The 19,669-nt window shown below is 46.1% G+C and overlaps 1 protein-coding gene across 1 annotated transcript; it reads right to left on the bottom strand.

Moving 5' to 3' along the window:
• Positions 1-516: 516 nt before the first annotated feature.
• On the bottom strand, positions 517-18,818 carry PIN1AT (peptidylprolyl cis/trans isomerase, NIMA-interacting 1). Its single transcript, XM_086787301.1, has 2 exons — positions 18,530-18,818; positions 517-805 (listed from the first exon to the last, which is right to left on the bottom strand). Exons 1-2 carry the CDS (start codon positions 18,762-18,764, stop codon positions 681-683), a joined length of 360 nt encoding a protein of 119 aa, XP_086643427.1. The 5' UTR covers positions 18,765-18,818; the 3' UTR covers positions 517-680.
• Positions 18,819-19,669: the final 851 nt, after the last annotated feature.

The following is a 19,669-nucleotide window of genomic DNA, read 5'->3' as shown; positions in this document are numbered from 1 at the left end:
AGAAAATCAGCAGGGAGCAGAAATGGCAGCATTGGAGCAGTTTTCCAAAGGGTCTAAAAAAGTGCAGCTTTTACATACCAATCAAAAGTTCAAGTTATTTCGCGAACTTAATAAAACACCCCAAGTGCAGCATGTTAACATGTGGCTGATTGGATTCATGAAGCACATGTTAGGGCTAAATGCAGTCGCAGCTGACTGGAATGAGGTCACCCTCCCCCGAGAATAGGCTCTCAGAATCCGTTCTCCCTTTTCCAAGAGGAGAATGGACAACCAGCATCCACTCTCTAGTGTCATGGTCATGGGGGAGTAGAAACTATAGTAACCTGGCAAGATCAGATTGATGTGAATCATGGCACGTTAATGTTCTGCCATGTCCGCGATGTAGTCATGCAGTACCAGAAATAAACAGGTTCATCACATAATGAAGGACCACTGACAATAAAATCGTACTGCAGCTTACAAAAACCAATAATCAAAGCTGCACTCCTTAATAAGCAAAAAACACAACCACGCACATTGAAAACACGGCTTCATTCGAGATTCGAGCACGAAATTGCTAGAAATGGATAGCCAATCTTGATACATGAGAAGATTTGTCTTGCATGATGTTCTTGATGTAAAACTCAATGTGGATCACTATAAGTTGAAGTAAAACATGTTTCCAATACATTTATCCCATATCAGCCTGTCCTCAAAATGATATGCACACCACTATCAGTGTCCACAATTTCACTCAACTCCCCCACATCCAAGGCATAAGTCACATCTTCAAAAGGTTTCTGCATCTGCCCACGAGAAAACCAGCCTGCAAATTTGTCAAAAAAAGCTGTTACTTCTTAACATAAAACTCTCTCTCTCTCTCTCTCTCTCTCTCTCTCTCTCTCTCATACAGAGACACACGTGGAGAAAAGCAGAAAAGAGGAAGCCAACATAAGTGTTACAGGAATACAAAGACTGATGACCCATAGAAGATTCAAAGGTTCTTGAACAAAAGACCAAGAGCAACAAAGGTGTTGTCGGACACTGCTGGTAACTGCTGGAAACAAGGGATGCTTGCATTATAAGGGATCAGCATGGAACAGAAATGGACAGGTTTGGGGCAGTTTTCCAAGGGGCTAGGGTTGTGCACCTTTTTAAATACCAACTGAAAGTTCGAGTTATTTACCGAACTTGATAAAAACTCAAATACGATCTTGACTCCATAAGCATCTACTCACAAAGTTTCAATTCATCAACACCATCATGTATAAAGATATGACACCTTAGTAGACAAATCTTCATGTATAAACCATCCAACTAAATTTCTGTCACTTTTCCAAAGGTGAAGGGCAGACATGGCCATGATAAAGGCTACACACACACTCTATTTTGCATAGAAAGAGTTAATATAAACCAACTGGCCGCAACTTGGATAAGTTCTACAATAGAAATATGCATGTCCACTAATACAGGTGAAAGATATACCTATACCAATGGAAGGTTCAGGTTATTTCCCAAATTAACAAAAATTGAAGTGCGACCTTGATATCATGAGAGTCTAGAAAGACTATAATCAAAATTTCAATCACTTATTAGCTATTTCACACATTATTATTTATAAGTATTAGGTGCACAACCCTTTGTTTTGGAATTATTAATAATTTTTAGGCAATAAATCCACTCAATATCCATGCATAGAACCAATCCACACGTTAACACACATGGCCCATTCAAAGGCATCTCCTACATGAGAATCTTCATCCCGCTTCAATGACTCTGTCAAGACACACCCCCCCCCCCCCACACACCCCCCGAAAATTTTTAATATCATAAGAACTTCGAGATTGATAGGGCACTTCATTCATCACTGTAGTGAACTCAAGGGCTTGGATTTGTATTGGTGGTTTTGCTACCAACTTTGGGCTCTGAATTTTAACACCTTCCCTTCTTTAAACTTCAAACACTAGTCCAAAATCTCCATCTACGGAGAGGGCTGGCCACTAGAGTTTGCTTTCCTATAGGGCAATTATGAATGGGTTGGCCACTCTCTTAGATACCTAAAATATAGATGAAAAGGGTTAAAAGCAAAAAAACTTATTATTAAATTCTTCCTTGTTTTATCCTATGAATTAACATTTAATTACTAGCTTTTGAACACAATAATTTGTAAGATTCAGGTACTTACAATGGCCACTCCCTACAGTGGGGGAAAGACGGAGCAAAAGGCTTTGGGGGGGGGTGTCACGATTGTGACTAACTCTCTTAATCTCTCCTTAATTATTCCTTAATCCCTTATTAACTGAAAGGACACCTATGAAGGGTCACACCCTTACACATGGGTCACTATCAAAGGACATGTCTATTCATTAAAAGACACACCCCTAAGTCCAAAGGACATAACCGTTGATTCAAGAGCCACACCCCTTCCCAGGGATGTGTCTCTTCACTTGTAACCTTTCGGCCTCTATTTAAGAAAGGCTCCTGTTTCAATGCAAACAACTCAGTCTTTCCTGTAGCATTTGTCTTATGTTTATTAATTAAATCTTAATCATGTTAATAAAGCTATAAAAGCTTCACAGTGGTATCAGAGCAAAATTTTTTCTCGGGACCCGACGGTTGTGAGCCTCACCCTCCCCGCTACACTCTTAACCTCTCACGGAGTTGCATGGAAGCAAAAGAAAGATGGTACATACACATCTACGAGAATGAGGTAACCTAAACCTTCTTTCTCAATTTGCATATAGAAGACAAATGCACAGATGTGTGTGTGGCGTACCCGGTGAGTGTGCAAAGATTTCCTGCTGGTAGCCCTTCGTGTGCCTCTTCATCGGGTTGTGCCCTTTCGTGCATGAGTTCGCATCCCTTCACGCGAACGGTCATCAAATCAGCCCGACAGGTACCCCTTCACCTTGGCGGCACTCCTTCCCCAAGAGACATGCAGATGAGTTGTGTGCCTTTTCCCTAGCGCTGGCTGCTGGAAACACTTGCGCTGGCTGCCTCTAGCGATGCTGAGTAACTCTTCGCTGGGTTATTGCGTAGCTAGATTGCCAACGTAAATTATTTTTTAAAAAAAACTAAGCCCAAGCCACTTAAACAAAGTGGCCGGCCAGCCCAAATTTGGCCCCGCCGCCCCAAATTTATTAAGTGTGGCACCCTTGGTGAGATAACTTTAAAAAATTTATTAAAAAAATGGCCAACGGCAGCGTGTGGCTTCATCTGCGAATTCTGCCAACCACTTCCCAGGTTCGCTCTCTCTCCTCCAGCACTGGCCCATCTGCAAGCACCATCTTGCGCGCGCAATGGCAGACGAAGTTTTCGATGTGCCCGTTCCGTATCTCTCGTATGTAGACGAGGTTCCCAAAGACGAACTGCCGGCGAATCCTCTCCCTTCACAGGAGATTATTGTCATCCCGGATTCACCCCTGTCTAAGCCAGAGGTGATCATTATTCCCGATTCCCCGACCCCAGAGCCCGAACCTGTTCCAGAGGCAGTACCCGTCCCAAAACCTGCTCCGGCGCCCGAACCAGTTCCCGCACCAGTTCCAGTTCCTACACCAGTTCCAATTCCTACATCACAGGCATCACATTTGCCCCAAGATTATCGATTATCTGAGTGCCGGGTAGATGCGGTGAACAATGTTATGATCAAGAGATGGCCTCCATATTGATGGCTATAAACAAATCCTTGGAGCAGCAAAATGCACAGCAACAAGCTGCATTCCAACGGTTTCAAGCCATGTTCCATCAACAACCAAAAGCTCGTATCGATGAGCTTCAACATGTTTCTCAACAAAAATTCTCTCACCCTAAGCATGGTTCTTCAGAGACAACTAGACACAAAGTATCTTCGTGCGAGCAACGCAAGCCTCAGCATGGATATTCTTGGAAATGTTACGGTTCTAAGCAACCAACTTCTTATTGGAATCATCAGCAACAGAAGCAACAACATGAAGCTTCCAAAGGATCACATCTTGGAAAGAAATCAGCCATATCAAGATGGGCTTACTTAGTGGCACGTGTGTCCGACCCTAGTCGAGTACTCGATCGTGAACGCCGCGACGTTGGACAAGTTTCCCCTCGCGAGCAATGCCCTACATTCAAGTCCTTGCAAGCTCTTGGTGGCAGTGTTGAAGACCACGTTGTGCGAGAGGATCCTTGAGAGGTCTAAGAGGCGCACACAACCTCAACCTCCCCCTTCTACATTGGAAGCCTTAATACCTGCTGAGAAAGCTGAAGATTCAGAAGATTCTGGTACATGTGTGACAAATACAATGTCCACAACTCCTTTTCTTGCCGTGACCCAAGCAGAAGCGATAGCCTCGTCACCGCCCGTGCAAAACGGAGTCTTTGTCTCTGACCAGATACCTGACGCCGTGGTGAATGATGATTCTTCTTCAAAAATGAAGACTCCAGTCCTTACCTTCAGTGGTGCAAAGGATAAATCAGATGCAGACTCTTGCAACATGACTTCAGTCGCTGCAAATGAATCTTTGGACATAACTTGTCCCAAGAACAACTTTCTAAGCAAAGAAAACCATATGGAAGATATTTCTTCTCAACCTATGACAACACTTGAAGACTTTTGTGTCCCAGAAAAATCAATGGAATCCCTTTCAGACATCCAACAAGTGGTTGTCGCCTCTCAGCAGGAAAGCCTGGCGACACAATCAGATAATTTGCCAACAGTTTCACTTGAAGCAGATAAAGATTCAATCTTTTCTTGGACAAAGCTCAAATCACAAATGACTTTGACAAAAGCACTAATCGAGTTGCAGATGTGATATTCATACTGTCGACAAAGATGAGACAAATTCCAGATGATGCCAATATTGAGTTTGGCATATGCAAGATTGTCACGGTCAATAATAGTGCCATGACATGGGACTTAACAGTTAGAGCTTTGGATGCAGAAGCACTACAGAAATACATTTCCCTTCTCCCGGAGTTTCTACAACTACCCCTGGGTTTTATTTTAAATGGGAGGGAATGTCACGATTGTGACTAACTCTCTTAATCTCTCCTTAATTATTCCTTAATCCCTTATTAACTGAAAGGACACCTGTGAAGGGTCACACCCTTACACATGGGTCACTATCAAAGAACATGTCTATTCATTAAAAGACACACCCCTAAGTCCAAAGGACATAACCGTTGATTCAAGAGCCACACCCCTTCCCAAGGATGTGTCTCTTCACTTGTACCCTTTCGGCCTCTGTTTAAGAAAGGCCCCTGTCTCAATGCAAACATCTCAGTCTTACCTCCAACATTTGTCTTATGTTTATTAATTAAGTCTTAATCATGTTAATAAAGCTATAAAAGCTTCACAAGGGGAGGGGGAATGATGAGCAAGGGCTGAGAAGGGAGGCTAGGGGGGGAAGCAGGGGCTGCGAGGTCGGTCCTGTTGAAGGCTTTGAAGGGTCAGAGGGCCTCGCGCGAATCTGACTGCCTGGAGAGCATAGTCACAAGGGACTTGGGGGACGGGAGGATGGGACGTGGAGACGCCGTTTCGGGGCGCGTCAGGAACCGGGACGGTCAGACGCCCCCCCGAGGCGTCCCCCACAAGGGACGGGGACGACGCTGGGCTGGGACGGTGTGGGGGATGGCGATGATCCGTTGCGCATTCTAACGGTCATTTTTGTGGCCGTTTTATGGCCGTTGGGAACGCCGTCTTGGGGGCCTTTTGGGCCATTTTGGCCCATAGTCACAAGGGCCATAGTGGCCCTCTTGCCTTGCCTCTTCGAGTCTTCAAGACTCTTGCCTCTCCCACTTGCCTATCTATATAAGAACAAGAGCACACACACACACCTTCAAGGCTCAAGCCTTCAAGCCTCAAGTCTCATTGCTCATTGCTCAAGAGTCAACCTTCAAGCGGCAAGCCACACACACACAAGCACTCTAGTCTCTCTCCCTCAAAGAGTCAAGACTCAAGCCTCTTCCAACTTCCAAGCCTCTCACACAAGCACTCTAGTCTCTCTCCCTCAAGCCTCTTCCAAATTCCAAGCCTCTCACACAAGCACTCTAGTCTCTAGTCTCTCTCCCTCAAGCCTCTCTCTCCCTCTCTCAAGCTATCAACTTTCAAGTGACAAGCCATCTTCAACCATGGCATCCTCCTCACGTGCCAGGGCTTCCCGTAGAAGGATGACGGGATGGACATGGTGGGAGGCGGTTAACTACAACCCATCCGCTCATGGAGGCGGTTCTCGGCCATGGGCATGCAAGCATCGTCTGTACCAGCGGCGAACGGGTGGCGCCAACAAAGTGCGAGCCCACCTCTTGCATGAGAGTGGGCATGAGGTGCAGTTTTGCACGAATGTCACGCCCGAAAAGAGACGGGAACTTCTCGACAAGCTTGCCGTCTACGAGGCGGTTGAAGCGGCAAGAAGGACACCACGAGTGGCCATGGATCCCGCGGCGATGGGGAGAGGAACTCAAGCCTCTACGATGGAGTCATGTGGTGGATCACGCCGATCGGCATCATGCATGCCATAACCTTCACCATCGAGTTAGAATGTTGCTCCATCCATCACGCCGGCACCCTCCTGTCAGAATACGCAGCGGAGATGATGACCAAATCTGGGAACACGAGCAAAACGCAGTGCAGAAAATCACAGCACAAGAGTGTGAGAGATAGAGGCGTGTAACTCTGCTCTATATACACAAGAAGATCCCGAGAGTAGTACAAAATGGAATGGGGGGCTGGGGGCCTATTTATATGGCCCCATATACCAGTCGGCCAGTGCTACAGGCAACCGAGTGGTCCTGAATCTCCACGACCAGCAAAAGCCTCCAGTCGGCCAGCTAAACTGAGTCGGCCAGAACAGAAATGTGGTCGGGTACATGAAGGTTCAGTCGGCCAACATAAAGGCCCTCCTGCCAACACACGGAAGCCACCCAAGCCATAGAAAAATGGGAAAAATAGGGAAAAATGCGGGGAGTGAGAACAAATGATAAAACACCTCATAAGGGCGGGCACACCCACAACAAAGGCCCTGGTGTATAAAAATAGACAGGAGATGACTTCTAACACCCCCTTTCAGCTCCTGGCTGTGAAACCAACCACACGGAGCTAGGGTGCCGCCTAAGCAAATCCTGAGATAGCGACTTCGTGAAAAGGTCCACCGTACTGTCCTCCGTCGAACAGAACTCTAGCAAGATGTCATCGGCAACGATCTGTTCACGAACAAAGTGCCTCTGGATGACCATGGGTTCCTCCAGTGGAAGCCCAATCCTGCAATGCGACCTCTGCATCCTCACCACCTCACAAGCAGCATCACAAGCAGCCCGGTACTCTGCCTCTGTCTGCGACAAGGCAAAAGATGACTGCCTCTTACTGCTCCGTAAAACTGCTCCTGGGCCTGAAGTAGATCTCCTCGTGTCCGGATCTTCTCCTCAAACTGAGTCACTCCAACCGTGGAGTCGGACTCCATCCAACAACCCCCCTCCTCTGTACAAGAGTCCATGATCCTTCGCATGCCGCAAAAACTACAGGAAACGCAATCCTGCCTCCCAAAGAGTCATCCGCAACCACGAGCTCAACTGCCTCACCAGGAAGCTCCCGTCCAATCTGGTGTCCATCAACCAGATCAATGAACCATTCTGCTTCTGAGTCAAAGAGGCATCACACTGCTCACAAGGATCAATACCTGTTACGGTGCAAAACCAAGTCCTGGAAACCTGCGGAAGACCACGCAAGGCCTTCTGAAACCTGTCAACCACCCCCTCTGAATCCGGAACCACAAAGCCTGGAGTATGCACCTCCTTCTGCAAGTAATCAACTGCTACCTACCTGGCTTTCCGAAAGGTCCCCGTGGAAAGAACATCCTCATCTACAGGAGGTTCTTTGTCCCGAATACTACGAGACATCAGAGCATAAGTTACCTGTTCAGTTTCCTCTGACTGACGAACACAAGAACTACCAACATCAGTACTGGAGAGTTACTGCCAACTGCTGCCATCTACTGGCAAGCTATCCACCATCTGGTCCTGGAAAGCCTGCACCTGCAGCGTATCCACACACAAGTGGCCATTACCAGAGTGCCACTCATCACAAACCTGAGGACTTGGGAGAGAGAGTGCTGAAAGCTTGTAAAGTCCATTCTCCACTCCGCCTTCCCAAACCACTTGGCCTGTTGCTTTGTCTCGAAGAGCAACAAAATGCTCATCAAACTCCACCCGTACGCCAGTCTTGCGAACCTGATGCACTGAAAATAGATGAAAACCAAGTGACGGAACATACAACACCTGGGAGGAATGCTTCCCCCCTCTGCCATCGGGAACTATCTCCATCCTGCCCTCACTGTGAATTGGGATAGTGGATGTATCCCCAATAAGAATGTGACCAGAAAGCCTGCAGAGATCCTGTAAACCGGAACGGGAAGGAGTCATGTGCCTGGAAGCACCACTATCTAGAATCCACTCTCGAGTATCCATTGCGGAGAGTCCTCCAATCTCCTCCCTGCCTGAAGAAAATGAAACATCAGTGTCCGGTGCACAAAAGCCGGAGTCTTCATGATTACTGCTGAGGAATCTTCACCCTTCTCGATCTTCCGCTTGGACACTGCCTCCAATAGTGGCCTTTCTCGCCACAATCATTACAGGTCCTCTCTGCCTTTAGTTTCTCGCGGTCAGTAACGGACTTCTTCTCAGAAGACTTCTCCGACGAAGCCTTCCCTTTGCCCGTGTTACGGCCTTGCGACCGTTGGCCAGTTAAGGCCTCCGAACCTCCACCCTGAGAAGGGTTCGTGAATCGTTCCTCCTGGTCCAAGACCATGGGCACAAGCTCCTCCCATGTGATGGTGCTGAGCCTGCCACTAGTAATCAAAGACGAGTAAAATGCTAAATACTGAGAGGGCAAGTGCGACAGCAACGTTATGGCCATGTCCTCTGACGATATCTCCTTCCCAGCCTGAAGAACTTCCTGCTGAAGAGCCTACAGGTTGTTAATATGCTCCCGCATCGTTGCCGACTTTGTAGGGCTCATAACCCGCATCTGTACTTCCAAGGAAATCCTCTTCATGGGCGATACCCTGTTGTAAAGAGAGGCCAAATGCTGCCATATACCTCTGGCCAGCATCATATGCTTTACATGATTGATTACCTGCGGTGTGCAATTGAGAAAGATAAACGAACGGACCTAGGCGTTGACACGATCCCACATCTGTGTCTGAGCCTCCCGGTCCTTTCGGATCGACGGTAACTCCCCTTCCTCTACTTCCGGCCGTGGAACACCAACAACGACGAAATCAGCGAGGTCGTAGGACTCCAGAACAGATTCCATCATAACCTTCCATATGCCGTAGTTGTTCCCGTCCAACTGACGGTCCACCGGGAACGTGGGGAGTGTCGGGATCTTCACATGCCTCTCGGCCATCTCAAACAGATCTGCCATTGCGGGAATGTACTCTGAAAAGGGTGGCTGGGTGGGAACAAAGAAGAACTAATACCTGCAAGTGGCTGTCCAGCAAATCAGCCCACCGTCCTCTTGCTTCTCCTCTTCCCAAACAGTCCCGTACGGTCCACCAATCAGCAACACAGCAGTCCCCCTCTTGCTCACACAAATCCCAAGAACTATCTACAACCTAGGCTCTGATACCATGTCAGAATACGCAGCGGAAATGATGACTAGATCTGGGAACACGAGCAAAACGCAGTGCAGAAAATCACAGCACAAGAGTGTGAGAGATAGAGGCGTGTAACTCTGCTCTATATACACAAGAAGATCCTGAGAGTAGTACAAAATGGAATGGGGGGCTGGGGGCCTATTTATATGGCCCCATATACCAGTCGGCCAGTGCTACAGGCAACCGACTGGTCCTGAATCTCCACGACCAGCAAAAGCCTCCAGTCGGCCAGAACAAAAATGTGGTCAGATACATGAAGGTTCAGTCGGCCAGCATAAAGGCCCTCCTGCCAAAGCGGCAGGAGCTATCCTCCAAGGTATTGTCACGGTGTCTTTTTGTATGGCTCGTTGCCTAAACCTGCTCCTCAAGGACATAGGGGCATTGCCATGGATCAGCCCGCTTATTGAGGAGACCAACACCATGGTCTCCTTTGTCCTCAACCACCAACGACTTCGGCATGAGTTCAACAAGAGGTCCTCTCTCTCTCTCTCCTCAAATATTCCGAAACCCAGTTTGCCTACAACTTCCTCATGCTAGGCCGGTTGAAGGATTGTAGTGGTACTTTGAGGAGGCTTTTCCTTAGCTCTCTCTCTCTCTCTCACACACACACACATGTGCTCCTTTTTCTTCCTCTCCCAAGAGAGATTAAATATGGTGGGTTTTAAGAGAGAGACTATATATTTATAGTTAAGTAGGTGGTGGGATGCTATTTGGATAGGATAGTATGCCATCAACAAGTGTGGATTGTCCATCCCTATAATTCCATGGGCTACTAAATTTGCATCTATTGGGTGTGGTACCTAAGCTACTTGTTAAACTCGTCCCAATAGCACTCCAAGAGCTATTAGCACTTGGGGTCTCACTAAACTTGTCTCACTAGTATCCTAAACTAACCCCAAACTCTCATAGGTCTTGTGTTGAATCTATTCTTGCTCGATGGTTTGGCTTACTGGTGATTTCTTTGAGCAAGATGATTCTAATGCAACCCTGCTAGTTTGTAAAGGTTGGGAGGTCACAACTATCCTAGATAGAGGTGCTAGTGTTATAATCGGAACCAAGCATTACTAAAAGAAATGGGATAAATCACCTTTAGAATGTGCACCAATTTGATTGTCAGAATTATAACAAAATGGCTACTAGATCAATGGGTGTCATACATGATGTGGTGGGAGAGTGTGAAGACCACGGATGCTATAGTGAGGCCCATAGTCCACCTATTGAGGATTGTAGACGCTATGCAACCATGCATAGGCAAGGTGTACAAGGCCATGGATCGCATGATAGAGAAGTTGAAAGACTTCGTGCCCGACGAAGACAAATACGAGAAGATCCATGCCTTGTGTCTAGAAAGATGAAATTCCTACTACTCTCCATTGCATGCAGCAGCTTATGTGGTGGACCCAAAATTCCAAGAGAACAAGCAGGAGGGCGTCCAGGAGGTGAGCACTGGGTGGAGGATCATCCTGGACCGTCTTGTGCCTAATGCATCGGTTAGGCGCAAGATTAGGGACCAGCTTTCCATGTACAGGTCATTTCATGGCTCCTATGGTTGTCATGATGCACAGATTGACCGCTCCAAAGTTGGTGCCGCTCTATGGTGGAAGGACTTTGATTCGGATCATAGTAGCATGAAACGTTTCGTCGTTTCAAAGTTTCATTTCGTTTTGTTTCGTCTGTTTTGGACGAAACACAAAGGTTTCGAATAACACTTCTTATATACACATACCAAATTTATAACATAGCCAACAGAAAGATGAAGATGCATTTTTTGGGACTAGTGGGTATGAAATTTATGATTTTGGGAGTAGGTTTTTTGGTATTTTCAAAATTTGGGCGAGAAAAGGAGAAAAAGAGAGGAGGAAAGAAACAAGTTGGAAGGCAGAAGAGAGGTGAGAAGAAAAGGAAAGGAGGTGAGAAGAAAAGGAGAGAAAGTTGGAAGACAAGAAAAGAAGAGAAAGAGGAGGAGGAAAGAGGAGGAGGGGTGAACCGTGGAGGAGAAGAGCGAAAGAGGAAAGGGGAAGAGGAAGAGGAGGCGTGGAGGAGAAGAAGTGAAGGAGCGAAAAGGAGGAGTGGACGAGAAGAAGAGGCGGAGCAATAGGTTGCGGCCGAGAAGAAGCGTCGGATATGTGAAGTGGCAAATGGGCAGCAAACAAGGACAGAAACGATGGCAAAAATTGCATTTGCAAAAAAAACCAAAAAAAAAACTTATGCCCGTTTTTTTTACCTCACTTTACATTTGGGCGAAACACCGTTTCGAAGGGCAAGTTTTGTTTTGTTTCGAAACATTTCGAGCTAGAAACGTTTCGTGTCGTTTCGAGAGGGCAAAACGGGTTTTTACGTTACTATGGTTCGGATGGATCGGAGCTACAACAACTGGCCATTCACATACTTAGCTAGGCCGTCTACTCCTCTTGCTTGGAGCAACTTTGGAGCACCTACGGCCACATTGCCTCTAGGAAGAGGAACCGACTCGAGGTAGAGCGTGCCAATGACCTAGTCTTCGTCAACGCGAACTTGCGAATGCTTTGCAAGAGCGTGACCAAGAAGGCAGATCCCTTCACCGAGTGGGAGATGAGTCAACAAGAAGAGCAACAAGAGGATGAGCCTTGAGGTGCAACAGCAGCATGCCAGTGAGGATGGGAGCAAGGATGAGCTTGACGTTCCTTTGGCACAAGCTACCCATGACCATGAGGCGAGCACTTCACATGGATGATCATTCATGATCATATGGGCCTTACTACTTAGCCCTAGGCTTTAGCACTTTTGAGTCTTTCCATGCTTTAGCCTTTTTAAGTTTTGTGTCCTTCCATGTATTGAGCCTCGTTAAGGCTTAGTCCTGACTCTTGAGTCATGACTCATTTTGTATCTACTTAATACAATCAACCATCAACGCCTTCACTCTTTGATCGGCGTATTTTGTTAATATGACTCAAAAGCTTACCATTTTAGTGTAAATTTGTGCTCATTTTGATGTACTTCCAAAGTAGAATAAGTGTAGGTAGAAAAACTTTTAAAAAAAGTTTTTTTTAAGTGTTGTTCCCTCCTCCATCCCCGTTCACTACTTATGGTCGTCCCTCGTCCCGTTCCCGTCCCTTGTGACTATGTTGGAGAGGGGTCTTGACGAGGCAACCGTCTCTAGATGTGGGGGGGGCGCTCAAATAAACGCTCAAAGCGCTGCTCTATAACAACCATAGTCTCGTGTTTCCTGCTAGCCTGGCACGCCTGGCCGCACCTCTCTCCTTTGGAAGTCTGTCGATGGATCTACCTCGGGCCAGCGGTCTGCCACTCTCATGCGTCAAGATCGACGGAGGCCAAGTCTGAGTGCCTGGGGGCCAACATCTCTCACACCCCTCCTAGGAGGCTAGAATCATAAATAATCCACAAGCAATAAACTCACTCAATCTTCATGCATAGAAGTCAATTCAAGCATTCAAATATGGTCCACTATCATCCATGACTCAAGTACAATAAGGAGCTCTTTGCACATGCACATGGGCAAATCTCCCATTTTACAAAGCATTGTATTTAATTATGTTAAATATATCTAATGATGATTGTGGGAATAAACAAGTGCTAGGTGGTGGTGTAAACAAGCACTCCAGTGTGTATAAGCTTAGGCTTTAAATAAAGTGGTTCCAATGTGTGTGAACAACTGCTAGTGTGTGTAAGTTCTGTGTGACAACAACCAATTAAAAGGATCTTATGTAAGCAACGATGTGTGGCAAAGTGACACCTATTAGGAACAATTGGCATCATGTTTGACATGTGGCATATGTGGTGGCAGGCTACAGCATAAGCTTCACCTTGTAAAGGAGGCCTCTCCTATAAAAAGAGCAAATATTATAATACAAGTATACTTTCCATGACTCGTGTATTTCCCCTAATCTCCTCAATTATCTCTTTTAGTTATGCTTATTCTTGTAGTGCTCGTCGCCATCATATCCTCTCCCTATCAATCGGATCATCTATTTCTCTCACCTCTACTTACTGTCGTTCCAGCCCAGCTCCAACACCAAGCATCGCTTTGCACCAAGCGCAGCCATCCGTGCACCCAACCCCTCTGCCCCACCTCTGCCTTCCATTGCTTTCACACCCCTCTGTTGCCACCACTCAGAACCAATCACAACCAGTTCAGAGCCAACAACCGCCCAATTGTGCTACCTAACCCAACAAAGGTAGTGCTCAGCCAAATGCCACCATCGCCGATTCTGCCTAACGCCAACAGCTCTGCCACTCAGCCTCAACTTTGGGATCGCCGACACGGTCCAACCATTCTTCCAACGCACATACATCAAGTGGGGGTTCCAACATGTTGCAAAGCTTCTTGAAGGTCTTTGGGACAAACCGTCAATTGGGCACTTCTTGGAGAAGGGATCAAAGGCATTTCCAACCACCCTACTACAGTAGCAACACTAGCAATGAAACCGGCCTTCTAACGGGCAATAGACACAAACTTTCCCACACACAAGCACTTAAAACAGTTTAAATCACTTAAACTTGAGAGAGAAAATAGAGAAAGAATTTAGACAGAGGAAGCTAGATTGCTCCTACACAAGAGAAGTGGTGGCCCCAAATTGCACTGGCGCCCCCGCTTCACAAAGTTGGGTCACAACTTCACCGCTCTCGCTCCAAGTATCCTCGGCTAGGAGCACTCCCGCACATGCACTAGCGCCCAAGGCCCACGAGTGAAGGTTTCTTTGACCTCCTCCTCTCAGACCCACGCTATGGTTATGACTAGAGCCCTCCCCCATGCCTCACTTATATAGAGCCGGCTTGGGCTTGCTTTAAAGCAAGTTTTGCTTTTAAAAAGCAACCAAAAAGCAACTTTATTAACTTTTTATGCGAGAAGTCATGCTCCTAAAACTCTCTCAAACCACTTTGAATTTGAAGATGTTGTAAGAGACAAAGTTGCTCCTCTCACGAGCTCTTCGCGATGAGATAGTTGCCAAGTGTTTCATGAAATGTGTTTCATAAACGTATCTTTCCCAAAAGTTTCAAAAACGTTTCATACAAAAATGGGGGATAAAGGCCCCAAAATTTATATACAAGTTTATAATATGTTAAAAATATGTTGCCTTCCTTGCAAAACAATATTAAACATGCACCATTTACACATTAAAACATGTTTACAAGCTAAAACTAAAGAATCTGGGTGACCCAAGTACAATGGGCACCCAACTGAGTCACTGACCAATTGGCATAAATAAACTAGCAACATCAAGAATCAAGATCTAGATTCCATCACATCAATAATGGCAACTACTCAATAATGGCACTCAAAGTGATTACAAAAAGTCTGAATCCTGAGCTCATACAAAAAAAGTAAACTAAAGTCTGAAATACACAAAGTAAAGTATGTTGATAGATGCAATCATGCATGATCATAGCCCCAAAGACTAGAGTCCTCAATCTGGAGTCTAGGCACTCAATCCTCAACATCCTCGATGTCCTCATCAATAGCCACCTCGGTAGACTCAACATCACTCTCAGAAGAGGACGATGCTGCCTCAGCTGCCGCACTCATCTTGGCTGCTACACTAGTACTAGCACTTCCTGATAATGCTGCTATAGATGCTCGTGTGCCATGAGCAAGTGCCATCAAGTCCTCATACAACATGGCATATATGTCGCGCTGTTACAGGACTGAGTATTTTACCTCTTTTCTTAAGCATTGTAATTATGTTTTAAGCATGTTTAACATTCACTGATCATGTTTCTCTGTATATGCATGTGTGTAAGTTTGTACACATGCATGGATGCAGATACATGTTTGGTGTGCGTGTGCATGTGTGTGCATGCTCATGTGCATGTACATGTGTTTTTCTCTTACCTTGCTACAGGTGTAGCAGTTTCTCTCTCAAGACTGTTTGAGGGTCAGCCCAATCAACAGCTGACACGTGGCACATGTGGCACTAATGGCAGGCAACTGACGTGTGGTACCTAGCTGCAGGTGATGAGGATCGTAAGGCAACTAACGTGGCTGCTGGGGCTGACAGGGTCGCAATTGATGACGTGGCAGCTGGCTGCAGGTGTTGAAGCAGTCGTACAGGCGGCTGGCACATATATGGCTAGTCAGCTGAAGCAGTCATACAGGCGCACCCAAGCAAGAGAGAGAGTAGACGTGTCTGTGGAGACCTTACATTGGTACCAAAGCCTAGATCTGACAAGTGCTAGAACCGGGGGCATGAAGGATGTACAAGATAGTACCATCCTTCGGGCTAGTTTGGCAAGAAAGCCATGTTTTCTCCACATGGATGCACGAAAGAGAGAAATCCCTCGCGCGGATGCGGAATCTGAGAGGGAGTGAAAAAAAAGCACCCCTGACATGCAAGCAAAAAATCACCTCCTCAGTGAGCACAAGCCACAACACAGTTGGTAGTTTTTTGCCCTATAGGAGGGCGGGTGGCAGCCTGATGTATATGAAGAGGGTGGAGTAGGCGACCAGATGGCTGAACCAACCTAGGGCAAGGCTAGTTGGGGACAGCCTACAGTGGAGCGCATCCACGGAGGCTTTGCAACCCGCACGAGGTGGGCACAAAGGTGCAATTGGGGCGCTGCATGAGGGCAAAAAAATAGGCCCGCTACAAAGCGCCCAAAACAATATGTTCAGGGCAAGTAGCGCCCCGGGTAGCATGTGCTCGCTCGGCAGCATGCGTGACGTGCAAGTCAGGAGCTAACCCACCACAAGGTAGCACGTCTCGCCACAGTCTGTGCAAGGGAAAAAGTGGGGGTGGAGCTTGCAATAAAAGAAAGAGTATTTGGACAAGTGCGGCTATTAGATTGGCCTTTAAGGTTGCCAATGTCAGCTCATGCTAGAGTTGATGGATTCTTGATCTAGCTTGTGTTGATGCTCCAAGGCCGCAAGTTTTGCACGGCACTAGTCTCCTTCAACCTTGCGTTTGGCTTCCTCAACCTTCCGTTCCTCACCAAGTTCCAGCGTCCTTGTTGCTCCATTAGGAGGAGCATGCGTTTATACTTTGTGGGACCCTTCTCTTTAGGCTACTCTTTAGGCTTTTCTACCTCTTTTGCTTGTTGAAGTTGTAGATGTAGAAATGTGTTTTGCCCCATCGGCTCTTGGATAAAATCTTTGTTGTGTTGCAGAAACATTGTTTCTTCTTTGGAAGTGTCTTCTTTGACATTTTCTTCTTCGATGGTGTCTTCTTTGAAGCTTTCTTCTTTTTCTCCTGACATGGTGGACAACTGGGTGGTTTTTCCTGACATCAGTTTTACCATCCATGGGATGCTCTCACTTTACATAGCCAAGCTGGGTGACAGGTCACAACTAGAAGCTCAGCTTCTGATACCAATGTAACATGCAACCAATATGATCATGTAGCACACAAGGCCTTCTTTATACCTTTATGTTAAAGTGAGTTTAAGCAATCCACTTTAATCTTTAAGCAAGGAGATAGAGCTATAGAGAGAGAAGATGGAGAGTCGCCAACAAATTGGGTCCCAACTACCCACTTAAGGCTTTAGATATGACCTACATAGCTCATGCTTAACATCCCTGGACTAGGGCTCACAATGGGGTCACCGGATATGACAAGTTAAACCCTAAAAAGGTGCTATTGATGTATAAATGTAGCAATGATGATGAGCCAATATGTCACACAACACCTACGTGCATGGGTGCATGTGACACTAGAGGTGGCTACAAGGAATAGTCATGTCTGCGTGGCACCCTATAACGATGTGCACATAACAAGGACAATTATGGGTAGGGCAAAAGATGTGAACCACCACCCATCAATCGCAACCTTAAAATAAGGTTATTTTGTGGGTTTTATCAATCCATGACCCACTTAATACTATTAATCAACGACATGGGGCTTTTAAAAAGGGACCCCAACCTCCATCAAATAATCTCCATCTCAAGGCCTCTTCAACAATCACAGCTCTGTGCAATTAGAAGAGCAAGGAGAAGATCACGCAGCCAGCATTTGGATCAAAACAGGAAGGTTCTCCTACAATTTAGGTTGACATCAACAGGGATTGACCACTTCAAACAACCAGTTGCATTTAATTCATTAAACATAATCAAAAGATTGGCGCATGTTTGAGTTTTCTTGTTTTCCATTGCACATCTAGAGAAGCGGTACTTTTCTAGCACATTTGCACCAATTATGTTTCTTTTCTATGCATTTGCAATGCACAACTCATCCTCCCCCACCTCCCAATGTAGTCTCCCCTCCTCTTTTCTTCTTCCTTCTTCTGCCTCTCTTCCTTTCTTCTTGCTCTTCACCTTCTCCCTTTCTTGTTCCTCTTTGTTGTTCGTTGCCTTCACACAAAAGGGCACCAATCACCCCCCTATTGCCCAACCAATGAGCATCTAGCATTTTGATGCACTTCCCCTTTCCACACCGAAAATCCAGTTTCCCAGCCAAATGCTGACTATGCTGCCATGTTCCACATATATATGACAGCATAATGGGGAGCCCACTCCAGCCAAACATGGATGGCCACCCCTGTAAAAGTTCGACGGCCGCAGTGCATTTTTAATCCAAAAAGGACAGGATGTCACAATTTTGTATTCTGCTGAATACAAGCCATAGATCGTCCACAATTCTGGGTGGAGCTATGTCAGCCTGGCATCCACCTCACCCCACAACGATAAGCAGGCCAGGAAGGAATGGGCAACCAGCCAAAGTTTGAAAACAAGGGGTACTTACCCATGGTCAGCCTAGAAGCACGCCCATGAGCATTTAGCCTAGCCAACAATGCCGGATCAGCTTCGAAGACTACTGTTCCCCCTCTTAGCGGTGTGCAAGATTTACCAGATCATCTATATAGAGGTGTAGCCCATTGCAATCTATTCTGTAAAAGATCAGGCCGCACAGATGGCCATGAATAGAGTGCTTTTCAACAGAAGCTCGTTGTTCGAAATATTCGAGATATGCAGGAAAACACCGGGCAAAAAAAGGGTTTACCGAGGTCTCCGTTGCGCTTGGCGGAGCTGCAGTCGGAATAGCGGGCAGCCAGGACCTGGAAGTCGACTTTGCCGGCCACGATGGCGTCTCGGAAGGCCTGAAGGATGGCTACGGCGGCTTCCCTGCTAGTGGCCTTGATGCTCACACCCTCTCCATCGCGATGCGAGGCGGGCCTCCGCGATCCCTCGTGCTTCACCAGTATGTGAGATGCCCGGACCTTGCCTGACGAACTCATACTGCACAATAACTCTCACGGCAGTTCTGTGTAGGGTTGTAAATCAAAATAAAGAACCTGGGTACACACATGGCTGCCCGCCCGTCAGCATGGGGTTTTAGCGGGTTTTACAAAGAGTGACGTGGAACAGCGTCACAAATCAACTTTTTTTCCAACCAGTGAAAAAAAGGACCACCTTCATGTCCAACCGGTTTTTATTTAAAAAATGCATAGATTAATCGATTTTATAACTAAAACCTCAAAGATTTGAATCTTTCAATCCAATTCTAAGCAAAACTACAACCGATTTTTCTCAATTTGAGCCGTGAAAATTACACTAAAGCATGGGTTTTTTTTGTGGAGAGGCCAACTTTGGCCTAGTTAAGTTTAGAGAACAATGACAAAGCTACATTTATTGCCAAGTTAACTTGATCGTGGTAAAAGGTTGTTACACATTACACTCTCTTTTTCAAGCTATTAGTAAAATACGCGGGGGTCGGTCCTCGTTGTACTAGGGAGCCTCCTCGTCCATGATGTGGGATGGGCGAGAGATTCCCCCTTTTTCCATGCCGACAATGGTAAAGGCGGTTGTCAAGCCAAGAATGCAAAGAATTGAGTTCTAATCATCAACAACAACAAGTGTTGTTTTGTTTGAACAAATTGATTTCGTAACTTTGTAATTCGCGAATATGAGAAGCAAAAGTATATACACACTTTCTTGTAAATATGAGAAGTAAAAGTACATACACACTTTCTTGTAGATACACAATTAATATATGTGTGTATATGTATAAACATATATAACTGTATATATAATATAATAATATAACCACACTTTCATGTGGGAGTTACCACACTTCCTTACAAGACCCAAGGAACGTAGCCTGCCTTGGAAGATTACTTTTGTCCTTGGAAGATTACTTTTG

Source organism: Cibotium barometz, chromosome 4 (assembly GCF_041138505.1).
Source record: "Cibotium barometz isolate CiBa-2024 chromosome 4, ASM4113850v1, whole genome shotgun sequence".
Classification (NCBI taxonomy): Eukaryota; Viridiplantae; Streptophyta; class Polypodiopsida; order Cyatheales; family Cibotiaceae; genus Cibotium; species Cibotium barometz.
This window is presented reverse-complemented; position numbering and strand designations above follow the sequence as displayed.

Bases quoted from the DNA above. Each gene is read 5' to 3' on its own strand.
- PIN1AT (XM_086787301.1), bottom strand. From the start codon at position 18,764: ATGAGTTCGTCAGGCAAGGTCCGGGCATCTCACATACTGGTGAAGCAC. The intron at 806-18,529 runs GTAAACCCTTTT...ACAAATTTGCAG, and splicing joins CAAGCGCAACGGAGACCTCG to GCTGGTTTTCTCGTGGGCAG.